A 19109-nucleotide genomic window follows, 5' to 3' on the forward strand; every position below is an offset into this window, starting at 1 on the left:
ATACTAATAATATTAATTATTTTTTACAATCATAATTTTTTATAACAAATACATCAAATATACTTACTATAAATAAATATAACAATAATTATTATTTATTTGTATGATTAATTATTTTTTATATTTACAACAAATACATTTTATAATAAATAAATATAGTAAGAATTATCATTAATTAAATTTTTTATTTATATTTAATAATTTTTTTTCATTTAATTATATTTATTCATTTAATATTACTTTTATAACAATACATATAGTAAAACCATAAATAAAAATAAACCAAATAGTATTTTTTTTTTTTTTTTTAATTTATTATTATTATTTTGTTTTTTTTTGTTTTCTTTTTTTAACTGTGTTTTCATGATTCCTCACTTCTTCATGACCAGGAACAGTGTGCGATTGCTGCCCAAACCCAGTGGATTGAGTCGGGCAGGCAGGACATCGGGGGACTCCTCCTGAGCTCCAGGGAGCAGCGGGACCTCAGCAGTGAAGGCCCGGTACACTGTGATCACGTTGGGATGAGCGGTCAGTCTTTTAGGCACCATTCCAAAGTGGCTGTAAAAATAGCAAAGCCATCGGCAATGATTCAGTCTATTTTAAGGCCATGCTGTACTGCTAAAGTCTACATATGAACTCACCCATCCAAAGCGAACTCTCCTTGCTCTTCCGTTAAGGCCTGTGAACATGCAGGAACCAACTCCATAGACATAGAGCGAAGGATGGCGTCACTTGATGAACCAGCCTATTGAACAGTATCAAATGTTCATTAGAAAAAGCTGTTGAGGGATTATGGAATACTGTATGGTATATGCATTATAAAATCCAAAAGAATATATTTTATTCCACAATAGAATGCTAAAATACTCTAAATTCTCACCCCAATGTTCCACATCATTTTCATAGCTAAAGGAAAGCTGGGTGTAGCTGAGAATCGAAGTGGTCCTGCTTTCTTATTGTCATCATCTGTTTCTTTCTGGCTGAGTTCCAGCAGTGAACACTTCCCGCTCTCCGCAGGGGCCGCAAATGGAGCCGCTGCCTCATACACTGCTGCATTGCAACCTTTCCCGATCTGTTTCCCAATCACATAGTCCTCCAACTTGTACCCCAATGTAAAAGACTTCAGAGGGGTCTGGAACTTCTTCTTTCTGAATACGGCCTACATCGAAAAAACATTGTGGAAAAACATGTAAACAAGCCTGTAAATACACATGTAATTGCAACTGACAATTTTTCTTGAATTTATTTAAATGAAAATGAATAGAGAAGTTGTATTCCAATGTAATAACATGCATTTCTGACTAATGATAAATGCATTATGGGTACAGTTGCTATGTTGTAATTTGCATATATTTATAATACTCTCTGCATATCATTTGCATGTGTGCTTGTGCAAAATTGACTAGATCTAATGAACTTTAGAAGAAAGTAGTAACCTGATGCGATAGATAATGACATGTAAAACATAAAATTATTGTTACTGTTCAGTATTTTGTAATCAGACTAGGTTAACTAATAACCTGTTGTTTTCTTAATTATGTTTCAATTACATTTATGAATTACTGTGAACGTAATATCGCAATGTTACAAGTAATAAGTGTTTTATGCAACAAGGAGTAAAGAATGCAACATTGTAATAATATTATATTAATATAACAAGTGTAATATTATACGTTAAATTATAATAATATATAATATATACATTATTAGTCAAAGTTTGGAACAAGGGCTGCATTTATTTGATAAACAAATACAGTAAAAAACAGTAATATGTAAAATATTATTACAATAACTGTTTTCTATTTAATACATTTTAAAATGTAATTTATTCTTGTGATGGCGAAGCCATATACATTTAAATTACTTAAATATTTTACATTTATGCATTTGGCAGACGTTTATTATTACCAAAGCGAATACATTTTTTTATGCCTTCTCTGTTAATCAACATGACCATGCCACTGTTTGAGCTACAGGAATGCTCAATTATTATTATGCTATATCATTATTATTAGATATACAAATGTCGTCATTGTTGTGTTCTTATGTGATGGTGTTTTTCACCTGTATCTCCTGACACAGAGCAGCGCTTGTCCTGTCCTCCTCCAGCTGCTGTTCAATCAGCCCCAAACCCACCCCAAAAGCCAGGAAAACAGCTCTGTTTCTGGGAGCACCACCTCCAACCCCTCTCCTGAAAGCCGCGGACTGGAGCTGGGCGGCCAGCCCGCTGAGAGACCGGCGGAAGAAGCGGAACCGAGCGGGCAGGAAGGTCTGCGGCTGGACGGTGCGGGTCGAGCGGGTCACACGCAGCCGCTCACCGCGGAGCTTCGCTGCCACACGGCCGGCTGGTTTGAAGAGCCCCAGCTGGAGAAGCGACCTCCCCAGCTCCAACCCCCGACTGAGAGCATGTTTCACTGACATTTTGAGCCGAGTAAAGAACTAAATTTCACGATGACCGAGAACAACAGGGCCCGTTACCGACCCAACTTCTCTCTACATTATTTACTCAAGGACAGTGTTTATGTAACGCTCATTGGTCCGTGAGATGTCGCTTTCAAAATAAAGGTCATAAGAAACGTATTTCACAATAAAAGTACATACAGGTATCAATAAAAAGTTCGAAGGGGTGAGTCAGTTATTAACCACAAAACAGTTCAGAATATGGTCACTGTTTATCAGAATATATTTATTAATATTATATAAATATATTTTTTTAATTGAGAAATAATACAGATATACATCGATTCAAAACATTTTAAATCTATACTGCACATCTGGTTTGTAACACGACTTATAGCTTTATTTTTATTACAATTTCGAATTGCCAACAGGGTTTTTTCCTTTTCTCAGGTCATCGGGGCCAAATGAAGACGGCAGGAGCTCCTCCACTGTCATCAGTTTGTAAGATCCATCAGATTTTGACATATAAACGTCCCACTGTGAGCCAAACTGTAAGACAGGTGACATAACCAGTCTGTTAAGTGACAGTATCAATGGAAGCTGAAACATGATTAGTGCATTAGGCTACTTACATTCGTTTGTAATTGTTTTTGTTATAAGCCACACCTAAATTTATAAAGGCATTTCCAAATGCAGTATGTCATTGCTGACTCACGACTTTTTACAGGACACATTTTAACTCCACGTTTGTATGTCTTCATAAATAGTAATAATAAATCAATAATAATTATCTGTTTGCATAATTTTATTTTTAGAAGCACTGACCTCTCTCATGAACTGCCTACAGGCTCCACATGGTGAAATAAAGCGATCCTCAAGGTCACTGCATAAAAGACAGGTCATAACAGCAATATTAATCGACAGTAAAAATGAACATTTTATTTATGATTATATTTATTTGTCCAATTACAATTGAGCCCCCTGAAAATGGGTGGACTGTGTATAAAAATGGTTTTAATTCCTACTAAGCATTTTGTTCTTTGCATACAGAGCCAAAATTATGAAAATTGTGTCAGCATCCAAATATACAGTATATGGACCTAACTATAGCTATATATTTAAATACCTGGCAATTGCGATGGCTTTGAAGCTGATATATCCCTCAGAGACAGCTTTAGAGATCGCAGTCCTTTCAGCACACAGTCCAAGAGGATAGCTGGCATTCTCTACATTACAACCTGTTAAGAAAACAGTACTGTAGACTTTTATATAAACTCATGTCTCATATTGCCTGTCTGGTTTCTTTTTGGGATTTATTTAGTATATGTAGGCCTATTATTTGGTGCTTGACACCATTCAAACGTTTGGGGTCAGTAAGATTTTCCTTTAAAGAAATGAATACTTTTATTCAGCAAGGATGCATTAAGTTGATCAAAAGTGACAGTAAAAACATTTAAAATGTTACAAAAGCTTTCTATTTCAAATTAATGCTGTTCTCTTGAACGTTCTATTAATCAAAAAAAAATCCTGACGACTGTATCAGTTTCCACAAAAATATTAAGCAGCACAACTATTTTCAACACTGATGTTTCTTGATCACAAAAATTATTTTAAATTGTAATAATACAGTATTTCACAATATTAAAGTTTTACTGTATTTTGATCAAAAATGCATTGGCGAGCATAAGAGAATTCTTTCAAAAATATTTAAAAAATCTTACTGAACTAAACTTTTGAATGGTATGTACTGTATTTGTAGGATTCAAATAAAAACACATGTATAAGAACACTTAACTAGGTGAAATTGTTGTGTCCTCACCTGTGAAAACAGTTCCATCGCTTGTTAAGACAGCTGCTCCAACTCTGAACTTGCTGTAGGGACAATACGCCTGTTCTTTGGCTTCCTGAGATTTCTGAACAAGCTCTTTTGGGTTATAGCGACTCATAATGCTGCTGACTGGAGAGCCTGTTCCGACAGCCAGGCACTACATGATACAACTTAGTGTGTGTGACTGTTTAAGGAGGAAATTAGTGATGCAATGCTTCTTTGACGCATAGCATGAGTAATTTGGTGAAGCAATGTCAAAATTCCCATTTACTTAAAAATTCATGTAGGACCTAGATGACAAGGTGTAGGTGAATTTTCAGGATTCTGACTATCATTAGACAGAGCACTCAACATAATGAAAAAACTCAACGTTCACTTTAATATATATTAAAATATTTAATTGATTTAATTGAGGTAATGCACAGAATTGTAAGTAACCAGACAGATGAGTCAAGATCATCCTGTTCACTCATTCCAGAAGGAATGCAATATATAGACAAGTAACTTTATATATTTAAAAAAGAAACTGACAGGAGTTTTCAATCTGTTTCAACATTTATAAAAACTTAATATGGCAGTTTATATTTACAGTGGTGGCCAAATTATTAGAACACTAGTATTTTCACCTGCTAAAAAATGGTTTTAAGTCAGTTATTTCTGTCTTTTGCTGTAGTGTGTCAGTAGGAAATATCAGTTTACATTTCCAAACATTCGTTTTGCCATCATCATCCAGTCTGTCTGAAATTTCATGAAGAAACAGAACAAACTGAGACAGACTAAATCCAGAAGAACTGTGGCAACGTCTCCAAGATGCTTCAAGAAACCTACAGTACTGTTAAAAGTTTTAGGCACTTGTGTAAAAATGCTGTAAAATGAGGTTGCCGTCAAAAATCATGTCATAAATAGATTTTCTTTATCAATTAACTTCTAATAACTAAATGAAATCACCATTTGGTGTGACCATCCTTTGCGTTTTTCAGGTAGGTTTCTTGAAGCATCTTGGAGACTCTTTGTGCAAACAAAAATCTCACTGGATTATTACAATTAATGGCTAAATGAATGTTTGGAAATGTAAACTGATATTTCCTACTGACACACTACAACAAAAGATAAAAAATAACTGACTTAAAACCATTTTTAGCTGGTGAAAATACTAGTGTTCTAATAATTTTGGCCACCACTGTACCTTCAAAACTAATTTCAAGCATTCATGAAAAAACCTTACATTGAATATACAGTGAATTGCAAAAGTATTAATTTTTTTTCACGTTTTATGTTGTTGCTTTATGTTAAACTGCTTTAAATGACCTTTTCCCCACATCAATCTACACTCCACACCCCATAATGATAAAACAAAAAACAGATTTGTGACATCGCTATTTAAAAAAAAAAAAACACCTGAAATAAGTACATTGCATAAGTATTCATACCCTTAATGCAGTACTTAGTTTAAGCACCACAGCCTCAATTCTTTTTGGTTATGATACCACAAGCTTTGCACATCTGCATTTGGCAATTATCTGCCATTCTTCTCCTCACCTCTTCAGCTCTGTCAGGTTGGATGGGGGCCGATAGACATTTTCAGGTTTCTCCAAAAATGTCTGATTGGGTTCAAGCCCAGGCTCGGGCTGGTCCAGGGCATTCACACAGTTGTACATACGCTATTCTTGCATTGTCTTAGCTGTGTGCTTTGTCCTGTTGGAAGGCGAACCTTCAGCCCAGTCCGAGGTTCTGAATGCTCTGGACTAGGCTTTCATTTAGGCTACCTTTACATATTGAGCTTTCCTTCTACAATGACTAGTCCCCCTGTCCCTGCTGCTGAAAAGCACCCCCACACTTTACTGTTGGTGTGGTACAGTGCCTTGTTTCCTCATGATGCTCAGAACTGAGGTTTATCAGACCAGAGAATCTTGTTTCTCACAGTCTGAGACCTTGTTTTTTGCAAATTCAAAGTGGGTTATCATGTGTTTTCTCTGAGGACAGAATTGAGTCTGGCCACACCACCATAAAGCCCAGATCGGTGGAGTCTCCTTATTTGATCATGGAGCTCAACCAGAGTCACCATCTGCTTCTTGGTCACTACTCTAACCAAAGCCCTTCTACATGGATTGCTCAGTTTGGCCAGGAGGCCAGCTCTAGGAAAAGTCCTTTCCAAACTTCTCCCATTAAGGATAACTGAGGCTACATGTGTCTGTGAACTTTCAATGCAGCAGAATTTTTTCTGAACTCCTCCCCAGATTTGATGTTTTTGAAAAAAGTCTCTTGTGCTCACAAAGGCTGCATTTGTTTGATTAAAAAATATAGTAAAAACAGTAATATTGTGAAATTTCTGATTGTAATATTTTTCAAAATGTAACTTCTTTTGATGGCAAAGCCATTTATATTTAAATAAGCCTACTTGTAACTTAAGCCTAAGTTACTGGCAGCTGTAAAACACATAACGCTACATTTGTATGCTACTACTAAATATTGCAGAACACAGAAAGCATGTCAGGTAAAAATAATTAACGTTACTAACCATTTGTTTGTTGTTTATTATTAATGACGGTGATAATAAATGTGTTATTGCTAACCTAAACAAACTACAACAAAATAATAACAGTATGAATACTTACATAATATGTTTTTATATTATAGTACATCTATATATGTATCTATTTTCTCCTTTTTTAGAGCAGTAATAGCTTTCTTTGAAAGCGCCGCCATTTTTCTCTGGTTCCGCGCGAGGTGCAGCGGTCACGTGGTACAAGCCGCAGCTCTCAGAAAACTCCCAGTTCACAAGTTGTAATTACGAGTTCTACGAGGATGTGAACGCTTTTTACAAGTTGGTATCTCGTAATTACGGTAATTAAGATATGGCGTGAACGCACCTATAGTCCCCACTTTTTATGGCTTTCAAAATAAAGTCAAAGGCATGCATTTAGCAATAAAAGCACACATTGTAAAATAAAAGCTCAATAATTTAACCACAAGTCAATTCAGAATAGGCCTACTATTTATTAGTTTACACATTTATATTTTTTCATTGGAAAATAATATAACCATACATCCATTCAATACATTTAGTGAAAGTGAAAGTGAAGTGACATGTGGCCAAGTATGGTGACCCATACTTGGAATTAGTGCTCTGCATTTAACCCATCCAAAGTGCACACACACAGCAGTGAACACACACACACCGTGAACACACACCCGGAGCAGTGGGCAGCCATTTTTTTTTTGCTGCGGCGCCCGGGGAGCAGTTGGGGGTTCGGTGCCTTGCTCAAGGGCACCTCAGTCGTGGTATTGAAGGTGGGAGAGAGCACTGTACATTCACTCCCCCCACCTACAATCCCTGCTGGTACGAGACTCGAACCCGTAACCTTTGGGTTACGAGTCCGACTCTCTAACCATTAGGCCATGACTTCCCCCTTAAATCTATCTGTTATGGCTTTATGTCAAAAGTTTAATGGTTTTCTCTTGCCCTCAGGTCATCGGGGCCAAATGAAGACGGCAGGAGCTCCTCCACTGTCATCAGTTTGTAAGATCCATCAGATTTTGACATATAAACGTCCCACTGTGAGCCAAACTGTAAGACAGATGACATAACCAGTCTGTTAAGTGACAGTATCAATGGAAGCTGAAACATTATGTGTGTATTACTAACATTCTTTTGCAATTTTTTATTTATTTTATTTTTTTAAATTCTAAGCCACACTTACATTTCACAAAATCCTACTATTTCCAAACATGCAGTTTGCTGACTCGTGTTTTGGTTTTCCCTGATGACTTGTTTTCGCAAGCCACAGTGTAACTTCTATGTTTTTGTGAATTATAGTAATAACAAAACAATACAAAATGATCAGTTTGCGTGATTTTATTTTTAGAAGAACTGACCTCTCTCATGAACTGCCTACAGGCTCCACATGGAGAAATAAAGCGATCTTCAAGGTCACTGCACAAAAGTCAGTTAAGGAACATTGCTCAACACTACTTACTTATACTTCAGCCAATACATACATATAGCTATATAGTGAATTACCTGGCAATTGCGATGGCTTTGAAGCTCTTATGTCCCTCAGACACAGCTTTAGAGATTGCAGTCCTCTCAGCACACAATCCAGCAGAGTAGCATGCATTCTCTACATTGCAACCTGTTAAACATCACCATATGCTGAAGAACCATGAAAAACAGACACAAAATATAGCTACAAAACAAATGCATAGACTACCATTCAAAAGTCTGGGTTTAGTAAGATTTTTCTTAAAAGACATTAATACGTTTATTCAGACAGAATGCATTTAATTAATCAAAAGTGAGTCAAGGCATTTATGAGCCTAAAGATTTCTATTTCAAATAAATGCTGTACTTTTGAACTTTCCATTCGTTCAAGAAGCAACACACCTGTTTTCAACATTGATAATAAGAAATGTTTGTTGAGCAGCAAATCAGCATATTCGAACAAGCGCTTCTGTGCTCCAGCTATTCATAATGCTGCTGACTGGAGACTCTGTTCTGACAGCCAGGCACTACATGGCTTCAAGTCACAAGTTAATGTGTGTGTGTGTCTGTGACTAAGGAGGAAATCAGTGATGCAATGACTCTTTGACACTTAATGTCAATTTGGTGCAGCAATGTCAAAATTCCCATTTACTTAATAATTCATATAGATGACAAGGTGTGAAATTCCATGAACAGGATTGTGCATTGCAGCGTTCTGACAATCATTAGACAGAGCACCGTCAACATAATGAACAAAACATTTTCACTTACCTAAATGTGGTCTAAACATTTATTCTCATGAGTACTAGAAAATATTTAATTGAGGTAATGCACAAATTGTAAGTAACCAGACGGATGAGTAAAGATCATCCTGTTTACCCAGTCCAGAGTTCAGAGACTCATATGACAATAATAAAGAGGCAAGTAAGAGCTTGTTGTAAACTTTATGTATTTAAACTGTGACAGTTCCATCAATCTTACTGACAGCTAGATTTCTTCCAGGTCATTCCATCAAACAGATGCATCCTGGGATGCTTTTTAAATCATATTGAAGGACTTTTCTATCTTGTCCAACATTTAGAAAAACTACATAGAATACAGTTTTCTAAAGAAATTCATATTGGCACAGTTTATATTTATCTTCAAAACTAATTTCAAGCATTCGTGTGAATATATATATATATAAGATAAAAAATACAATAAAGTTAATGTAAGTATTTAATGCTTTTAGAGTCCAAAATATGCATGTTAATCTATAATTATCGATTCTCTGGAAGCAATAATGTGAAAGCATCAGTACTTGAAGTAGGATTTATTGCCAAATTACACCTTTTCCTTAATTCTGATTGAAGGAAAGCCCTCCCACATTCAGTTGAACCTATATTTCAGCTGTCAGAGCTGATAATCCAGTCGATCCAGCGGCTGTAGTTTCTCACTTTTGTGTAGACGCCAGGATAGTACGGAAGAGCACAGCCGATTCCCCAAGACACAATGCCTTCTAAAGTCCCATCACAAATGAGAGGACCGCCTGAATCGCCCTGTGAAAGAAGAAAGATTAATGTATTTCACATGTTTTTATTTAATCCATTTTTCTCCATCACAAATTACATTATCCTTATAAAAATGGAACAAAAACAGAATATTTTTTACATTAAATTTTTTTCTGTTTTCCATTCTTCAAAGGGAAATCTTAAAAGCATTTTTAAACACTGATACCGAAACCATCTGGACACTCTCGTTACCTGCAAAGCTGTAAATATGACCTATTGTGTAACTAAATTAAGTTATCTCACCTTGATTTACACTAACATAAAGAGGCTGAACATAAAGCCCTGAAAAGCTGTGCCATATCAGAGTATATCTAATGTCTCCATGAATTGTCAGCAATGGACCGCACCCTTATTCCCAGAACGCCTTATTCCTAGAAAACCCTTTGGCAGGACCCTTGGGAGGGTTTGTTTGCCATCATAAATTAGGGAAACTGCAGACTGCCATGAAAATACAAGTGTGTTTGAGGGGTCAAACTAAACTCTGAACAACTTTAAACAACACTTATAGTTTGTATATTTCATAAAGTGTCTCTAAACAGGGGTGGGCCAAAATAATCATATAAAAGATCCAATAAAGTTAATTTAAGTATTTAATGTTTTTTAGTGTCCAAAATATGCATCTATAAGATTCTGGATGCGATAATGTGAACGCATCAGTACTTGAAGTAGAATTTATTGCACCAATTAAAACTGCCAAAATAATGATTGTTTATTATTATTAATTATTTTCTTAAGTAATATCAGTTTCTTTTTGTGCACTAAAAATGGCATAGAAATAAATTAAGTAAATTTCACAAACAATTACAAAGAAACGGCAAGTAACACAATGAATTAATCATGAAATTTAGAAGTAGAAAATCTGATCTTTGTAAAAAAAAATAAAAAAATTTTTTTTCAAACAGTTGGATTCCAGAAGTAAAAATCTCAAGTACAATCTCGAGTACAACTTTTAGCGGACTTTGACTTGTCACGGACTCTGATGCATTTTTACTCGGACTCGAGCCTTTAGGACTCGAAAAATATTTCCGAGTCCAACCGAGCTCAGGGACATTTGACGGTCACTGACCGGATGCACTATCACAAAAGTTACATTCAGTATTCGCATGTGTTTTTAAGTCTTGCGAGTACTTAAAAGCAGCCAGGTTTATGTGCGCACCATAGACTGTATAAAAACATGGACGTAGTGTCCGTGACGTCACGTTTCACGAGAGAGACCGGAAGGTTGCCGCTCGGTGCGCACACACTCAAAGCGCTCTCACAGAACGCGCCTCTCAGTCAGCGTGCTAATGTCGAATTAAGTTCTCTTTTGCGTGTTATTGCTACACACCCAAATACACTAAGCTATGTCAAAGTGGCCGTTTTGGAGAGTATTCACGTAAATGCAGTCGGTTATGTCTTAAGTGAACCTGAACAGCTGGAAATATTTGATCTGTGCATCGTCTTATGCCCGGTTCAGACTACACGATTTTAGCCCGATTTTGCCACGATTTGCTTGACGTAGGCTGTCGTGGGGATTCGTAAACGACAATGGGCGTCGGGACGCAAGATTCCATCGTTTCAGCTCGTGTAGTGTGTCATAGTGGACGACAACCGATTCCGCGTCTGCGATGCTTCACAACATGACAGAAAGACTAGCATGTTTAATTTTTTTTCCATCGTCCACGACGAGTTCTGTCACATTGGTGACGTTGACCAATAGCAGCACAGAAGCTCTTTCATACACCGGTTCGACAGCAGCGTAAACCTGCTGCTGTGTCATTAATGTTAATCAAACAACAAAAGAAAAAGAGAAAATCACTCCCTGCTCTTATCTGAATCACTTTAGTAGAATGGATATTTTATTTATTTTTACATTTATTACTTAATTAAATGCAGGGGTTAAATTGGACCGGGGCTTGCACTGGTAACAAACACATCAGTGGACTTTCCTCGTACATTTCCAACAATATTGGCTATATTTTCAAACACTTTTCTTACACTACTTCAAGCAATGATGCAGCACGGGTGTTTTTATATGAATGCATCTCTGAAGGGAACCGACTGTCTTCGGAAAATTTTCGATGGCATCTTCATTATTATCTGATAAAGAAGCATTTATGAGTGCTGCACTGCTTTGTGTACAGCTGTTTCCAGGGAAACCACTGTATTTCTTCCAAAAGCGCCTCCTGCTGGCAGATAATCAATTTGCATTTTCAATCAGCCCGTCTGCAGTTTTTGTTCAGACTAATGCGAACTTCAACCCATAATATAATTTATACTTCTGACTCATCCCTTTTCTTAAAAATAATTTCTTGTAAATCATGTTTTTACAGTCATTTTACAGTTTAATAAGACATTGCCCTACCCTGCTCATACGGTTTTCATTTTTATTTTTAAACTAATTTTTGCAGGTCTTAAAAAAGGTCACGTCTTCAAACACGTCTTACATTTGATTTTTAAAATCCTGCAGCATCTAGAATGATTTTGATCAGCATTTGTTCATAGCAGAGGACTCTCTCAACTTATTTTACATTTTGCCAATTGATATAAGATGTAGGCTTTGCATAAACATATGCACCCCTCAAAAGCCTGAAACCACAGTGCCCCCCTCCGCCACATAACAAATCCCAATTGAACCTCTGATTAAATGTCTGTATTGGCTGTTAACTTTCTGTAGTAGCCTACTGATTGGTTGATGAACGTTCAACGTGTGCAAGGCATGTCTTGACTGCATTACATGTCCATACCACTTCGCCAAATGATTCCCGTTATTTCAAAGGTCCTTACAGCTGACTCTGAAATATGTCACAATACATAAATCAAGTCAGCCATAACTTCTGTTACTTTAGATTTGCTGAGCAGAACACAAATTATGAGATTATGTGAAATCAAAAATCTAAATGGCAAGATGCAACAGAGGTTTGCTTTTGTTACATTTAAATTGACATTGCCTTTTCTAGTTGTAAAGGTTAAAACAAGCTTAGTTTAGTTGGACTCGACTCGGACTCAACCCTTTTGGACTCGGACTTGAGTCCAACTCGGCCCATTTTGGACTTGGACTTCGAACCCAACACTACAAAAAATACATTGTTTCTATATACATAATTGACAACTTTAAATCAATAGTTTTATATCAATTGAATTTTTTATTAAAGTTTGTAATGTTGGGATTCATCTCGTAGCTGGATGGTTTGGTTAAATAAGAAAAATACTTTGAAAAAGTGGGCGGGACCTGTTGCGCTCTATTCCATTCGCTGCCACCAGGGTTGGGGAAGTTCTCATTTGCATTTAAACCTCTGATTACCTGGCAGGCGTCTTTTCCCCCGAAGCGAGAGCCCGCACAAACCATGTTGTCGTTGACTCTGTAGTAGTAGTAGTATTGGCAGTAGCTCATGATCGACACATCGACTGCACGCAGAATCGGTGACAGATAGAAGCTGTATATTCGTGTCACTCCCCATCCGCTCACGGTGCAGCTGGCTCCTCCATATAACTCAGGCGTGTCTATGGTTGGCAGTGTGGCCGGTTGAACATAAGCGTTAATCTGGGCTGGAACACTGAGCTGGGAGAAAAAAATAAATATGTCTTCATGTGAGGTGTGCAATTTACACCAAAATCCTGAAAATAATGGCAGTTTCCAAACAGGTTTCCCCAAACACTCTCCCCATCTGCCACTGGGCAAACAAAGAGATTTTGAGATTTTCACCCAAAAGCTCATGCCATTGGTTAAGATAGACGTTGACATGTCAGTCACTCAAACAAAAACAGCAGTGTTTTGAAAAACTCAGCTGTGTTTTGAGTAAAACTTAATATTGATTACTTGTGTGATTTCTGTAATGGTGACAATGCGTACAAAAATATTCTTGACTGATGTGGAACATTTCACATTTCAATATGGAATTGATAAAGACAAGGCATACTTTTTATTAAAAGAAATAGACTTTTTTTAAAAATATTTTTTAAATATTTCTATTTAAATTAATACTTCAGCTTTCAAATTTAAATAAACATTGTAAAAAAAAACTGATCAATATTTATTGATCAATCACTGCACATTAAACTGGGATATGGAAGAAATTATTGTAATATCAAACAAACAAACAAAAAAAAATCTGTAGCAGGATTCTTCACGTATTTATCAAGTCAGTATTTAACAATGAGACAAAGTTTTCAAATTGCACCACAGAATCAGTCATTTTTAGTATTTGTTATGTGTTTCTTACCTTAACGAGCAAGATGTCATTGTTAAAAGATTTTGGATTGTAGGCAAAATGACTGTAGACTCTGGACACGTTAAGCACTTGCTCAAATCCCTCTACTACAGCAAGATTGTGCTCACTCAGCACCACCTGAATCACACTGGCCCTGTCCATCCAAATACAAGACAACATACAGGGCATTTTCCAATTAAATAACTTCCTTCTATTCATATAAAACTTACCAATAAAAAAGTAATTTTAAAAGCGAGCTTCAGTACGTACGGTCTCCAGCAGTGGGCAGCAGTCAACACCCACTGAGGATGAATGAGCGTTCCTCCACAGTAATGCTTCCTGTCAACCTGAAGAGACGCCTGGTATTTGACAGAGTAAGGCACGACCTCTTGACCCCCAATGATCCTTTGTGGCAATGTATCTAGTCAATACAAAAAAAGAGAGGAAAATATCTTATACACTTTTTGCATATTTAGGCTATATATCCAACATTTTAGAAGAATATTTATAGATTAGATTATGTTAAAATGAGCCATTTCTATTAAGCAATCCCAGCCACACCCACATACCATGATATCATTGTGTTTAAAACTCTATTTTAGCTTAATTATGATTATGTTTGCTTGCATATGCAATTATAAATGTGCCTTTAACATCATGACTTTTTATTGAATGCTATATCCTGAAATTTCTAATGTGGAATAGACTTCTTAATGAATTAGACATATGTTAATTCTAAGCTCTTTGAGTCAAATAATCGCTTTTGAATGAAGAATTGCATTGCTTACCTTTAATCGTTGCAGCGAGCACAAGAAATGCCCACAATAACTGAGCCATTCTGTCAGCGCTGTAAGAAAATAAGCGTCCAAAATATTGTGAAAGCCTGTAATAAATGAAAACGAGTCTCTCAATGCTGAAGTCTGTGTGTCTGCTTGCATCCTTCAAAACTGTACAATAGCAACCTGATACAGTTCAAGAGTGCAGAAGAAATATCTGATCACAAGATCATGTCACTTAGGCAATTTTTTTTTGACTATTCAATGGCTATTACGAGATGTTCTAATGCATTAGACAGTCGAGGAGGAAAAAGGAAATAAAATATGTGAAGACTCACCCGTGATAATTCCTCACCTCCCAAGCTTTGAATGACCTCCAACTGCTGATTTCAGTACTTCTCTCCTTTTATACTGACACCCTATCCACATCCAGTGCTTTTACGGGCCTGCTGTTGTCCGTCAAACAACAAATTGTGCATCTATCCCACAGTATAACAGATACTGACCTAGTACCTGACAAAGATGAAGTCCCTCAGTGTCATGTGTATCTGATTCAGCGCTCTTTATTATGACTTGTTGTGTGCTGGAGATTCAGAACAACTCCCTGTTCACTCGTTTCAATGGCAGCGTTAAACACACGTACTGTGGGTGTTGTCAGATGAACAGCGTTTCAAAATATTGCAAGCTTGGGTTACATGATCAGAAATGTTTTTAACAACAAGTTTAAGATTCCACCCCCCCCCCACCATCATTTTCTTGGAAATTACACACGATTGATTGTATGCTATCCTGATACAAAAAGGGCTTTTCAAAACCAGAATCTGACATTACTAATGAGTTAGACTCTTTATAAGTCAATTCTAACCAGATCAGAACAATATACTGTATAAAGTATGGCATTAAAGCAAGGTAAAGTCGATTAGGATCTATTTACACTGCAAAAAATGGCTTATCGTACTTAGTATTTTTGTCTTGTTTCTAGTCAAAATATCTAAAAATTCTTAAATCAAGATACTTTTACTAGATAAGCCAAATGACTTAAGATATTTAGTCTTGTTCCCAGGGGGAAAAAACTAAATTAAGTGCATTTTGCTTAAAACAGGTAAAATTATCTGCCAGTGGGGTAAGTAAAATACTCTTGATTTAAAAATTTTAAGATATTTTGACTAGAAACAAGACAAAAATACTAAGTAAGATAAGCCATTTTTTTGCAGTGTAGTTCAAGTAAATGTTTGCATTTTAATAAGCAATGTGCTTATGGATGAAATAACGAGTTTATTAGGTAATGCCTAGATGATTTAAAGTATTTGCTTTCAGTGTAATAAAATACTGTTAGAAACAGACTAATATCTATGCTATTTATGATAGATGATAAATATGGTTCTCAGATTTAAGCTTTTGTGACATTTGTAATTCGAATATAATGACTCGGTTCCTTTCGTACATTTTAATCAGTGCTTTATTTTCTGTTGGATGAGCACATAATGAACACATTATTTCTCAGATATATATTTATATCTGTACATGCAACTAAAGAATTAGATTTATTTACCTTTAGTTTCTTTGTTTAATCTGACAACATGGTTTTCCCCGCAAACACATCCCACTTCACACCATATTCTTGTCTTCATTCCTTCATCCTCCATCTCACACCCACTCAGACTGTGGGAGTTTTCTCAAAAACAAAGGTTGGCAGCTTACAGAAATAAGCAATGTGCTTATGGATGAAATAACGAGTTTATTAGGTAACGCCTAGATGATTTAAAATATTTGCTTTCAGTGTAATAAAATACTGTTAGAAACAGACTAATATCTATTCCACTGTGGATGCTATTTATGATAGACGATAAATATGGTTCTCAGATTTAAGCTTTTGTGACATTTGTAACTCGAATATAATGACTCGGTTCCTTTTGTACATTTTAATCAGTGCTTTATTTTCTGTTGGATGAGCACATAATGAACACATTATTTCTCAGATATATATTTATATTTGTATATGCAACTAAAGAATTAGATTTATTTACCTTTAGTTTCTTTGTTTAATCTGACAACATGGTTTTCCCCGCAAACACATCCCACTTCACACCATATTATTGTCTTCATTCCTTCATCCTCCATCTCACACCCACTCAGACTGTGGGAGTTTTCTCAAAAACAAAGGTTGGCAGCTTACAGAACAGCTTTAGAATCACTCCTGGGAAAAGTTTGACATTATAGGAGCTTTACCGAATATGAAGATAAAATCAGGTTGTCTGGGGAGTGTCTCAATGCTGTCTGATTTGGTTAATTTGATACATCAGTATTAAAACTTTGCTTATTGTAGAATTACTTATTTATGCAGTGTTTTTACAGCAAATATTGTCATTTGTTTCATTGTGTAATGCTATACGTTTTTTTCTCATTTAACACAAAAGCTAAGGTTGGTTTTATATTCTCTTGCGATTTTTGAATAAAGAGCAAAAATTAATAATTAAATAAATGTTAATTAAACTACTTCAATTAAATTATGCTCGTATTTGAAAAAAAGTAGAATAAAATAAATGCAATAAATAGGTCATCAGTTTAATTGTTTGTTAACTCTAGTGAATGTCGTATAAAGTTATTACACATAATTGTTGAACTTTAAAATGGTCTGCAGTGAAAAAAATAAATAAAAATAAAATAATATAATAGTTCATCATTAGTTGTTTGTTACTTCTACTGAATGTAATTTAAATTTATTCCACATAATTATGTAGAATTAGAAGTCATTTTGCAAATAAAATAAAATCGGAACCTGTAATCAGCTTTAGTTGTTTGTTAATTTATTCAGATGACTCTAACGAATGTCAAACAAAACAAAACAAAACAAAACAAAACAAAACAAAAACAGGTCGTTGTTTGTTATCTCCAGTGAATGTCATTTAAAATTATTCCATATTATGTAGAATTTTAAAATGGTGAAAATAATAAAATAAAACAAAATGAAAAACAGAACATCTGATTTATTTTGACATCTAAAGTTATCCCTCTCAAACTGCTATAAAAGACTATAAAACTACAGATTCTATAAAATAAAAGATTGAATCGTTTAGTTGATTCTTGCCAACGCTCCCACAATGTAGAATGTCAGCAGTGCTGTGACATCACTGTCCCCCTAATTACCATGACAACTGGATGGATGAAAGATCCAATTTAAGAGGTCACAGGTCATCAGCTGTAGTTGTTTGTTATCTCCAGTGAATGTCATTTAAAATTATTCCATATTATGTAGAATTTTAAAATGGTGAAAATAATAAAATAAAACAAAATGAAAAACAGAACATCTGATTTATTTTGACATCTAAAGTTATCCCTCTCAAACTGCTATAAAAGACTATAAAACTACAGATTCTATAAAATAAAAGATTGAATCGTTTAGTTGATTCTTGCCAACGCTCCCACAATGTAGAATGTCAGCAGTGCTGTGACATCACTGTCCCCCTAATTACCATGACAACTGGATGGATGAAAGATCCAATTTAAGAGGTCAGTTATTAATGAATGCCAAAGCCACGATTAATAGTCCACTGACAACAGAACAGTCCCCCAAACTCTCCATTAAACATGACAGGACCCTGCAGGGCTCGGAGCAGCGGATCTAACACAGAAGCCAGAGACATCATGTCACGATGATGAGGGGGGTGATGAAGAGGGCCTAATCGCTCTGTTGTGGTAGAATCAAGAGAGCAGAACAACAGATAAGGCATAAAAACTGCAGCGGTCAGCACCCGGGGGAAGCAGCCATGAGAAAGAGACACAATAAATGAGACGTAGATTGAGAGGAGATCATTAGCTAACACTGGTCACAGAGATCACGCCATTTCATCCGCATCTTCATTTTTAATGATCCGTGCTCCAGATCTGGGGCAATCCCACAATTCCCAGCAGCCGGATCTAATGGGGATTTTTTCTGTTGGTCCATTGGTTAAAGCGGTTCAAAAGCATTCACTGGCACCCAGAATTTTTTTTGTAATGTTCTATTGTATTAAAAAATATATATAGTTGAAAACTATTATTATTATGTAAATATAGTAAGTAAAATGTGTGTGCGTGTGTGTATATATATATATATATATATACTTACTATATTTACACAATAAAAACACTGCATGTATAGCACTGCATATATATATATATATATATGACCCTCTCTGTGAAATCCAGTCTAAAGTCTCAAAATCTAATTATGAGATAACAAGCATCCAAGTTTGATTTCAACCATTAATTTTACTATGATTTCAATCTTTAACATTGTCTTACTCAGTCAATATTAAAGATATCAAGGTTACATTTTCATAGAATGTTCTTTACCTTATGAAGGATGATTTTATGTAGAAAACAGTAAATCACAAAAAAACT

The 19109-nt window shown here is 35.6% G+C and overlaps 4 protein-coding genes across 6 annotated transcripts in view; all 4 read right to left on the bottom strand.

Annotated features, from left to right (window-relative positions):
* Positions 1–2540, bottom strand: part of LOC107714979 (serine/threonine-protein kinase PINK1, mitochondrial-like) — a 5860-nt gene extending 3320 nt beyond the window's left edge. Inside the window, exons 1-4 of one of the 2 annotated variants that reach the window (XM_016520983.1) lie at positions 2065–2540; positions 881–1159; positions 642–745; positions 376–558 (exon numbers count right to left, since the gene is read on the bottom strand). In XM_016520983.1, coding sequence (XP_016376469.1) covers positions 376–558; positions 642–745; positions 881–1159; positions 2065–2421 — 923 coding nt within the window. In that variant the 5' untranslated portion in view covers positions 2422–2540. The remainder of the gene's footprint in view (positions 1–375; positions 559–641; positions 746–880; positions 1160–2064) is intronic. The other variant, XM_016520984.1, reaches the window with a different exon arrangement.
* A 217-nt stretch (positions 2541–2757) lies between these two features.
* On the bottom strand, positions 2758–4346 carry LOC107714980 (cytidine deaminase-like). Its single transcript, XM_016520985.1, has 4 exons — positions 4220–4346; positions 3527–3638; positions 3226–3283; positions 2758–2949 (listed from the first exon to the last, which is right to left on the bottom strand). Exons 1-4 carry the CDS (start codon positions 4344–4346, stop codon positions 2809–2811), a joined length of 438 nt encoding a protein of 145 aa, XP_016376471.1. The 3' UTR covers positions 2758–2808.
* A 3318-nt stretch (positions 4347–7664) lies between these two features.
* On the bottom strand, positions 7665–8365 carry LOC107714944 (cytidine deaminase-like; the record flags this gene model as incomplete). Its single annotated transcript, XM_016520939.1, has 3 exons — positions 7665–7796; positions 8105–8162; positions 8250–8365. Coding segments are annotated over 3 exons (297 nt in total), but the record flags the coding sequence as incomplete, so codon positions are not given.
* A 1093-nt stretch (positions 8366–9458) lies between these two features.
* Positions 9459–15407, bottom strand: LOC107714945 (trypsin-3-like). 2 transcript variants are annotated; one of them, XM_016520940.1, is made up of 6 exons: positions 15065–15407; positions 14739–14797; positions 14221–14371; positions 13963–14104; positions 13044–13301; positions 9459–9748 (listed from the first exon to the last, which is right to left on the bottom strand). In XM_016520940.1, exons 2-6 carry the CDS (start codon positions 14785–14787, stop codon positions 9596–9598), a joined length of 753 nt encoding a protein of 250 aa, XP_016376426.1. In that variant the 5' UTR covers positions 14788–14797; positions 15065–15407; the 3' UTR covers positions 9459–9595. The 2 variants fall into 2 exon arrangements, with proteins under 2 accessions (XP_016376426.1, XP_016376427.1); XM_016520941.1 differs by having other exon boundaries at positions 14739–14833.
* Between the last annotated feature and the right edge of the window lie 3702 nt (positions 15408–19109).

Source organism: Sinocyclocheilus rhinocerous, unplaced genomic scaffold (genome assembly GCF_001515625.1).
Source record: "Sinocyclocheilus rhinocerous isolate Xijiao unplaced genomic scaffold, SAMN03320098_v1.1 scaffold28, whole genome shotgun sequence".
NCBI lineage: Eukaryota > Metazoa > Chordata > Actinopteri > Cypriniformes > Cyprinidae > Sinocyclocheilus > Sinocyclocheilus rhinocerous.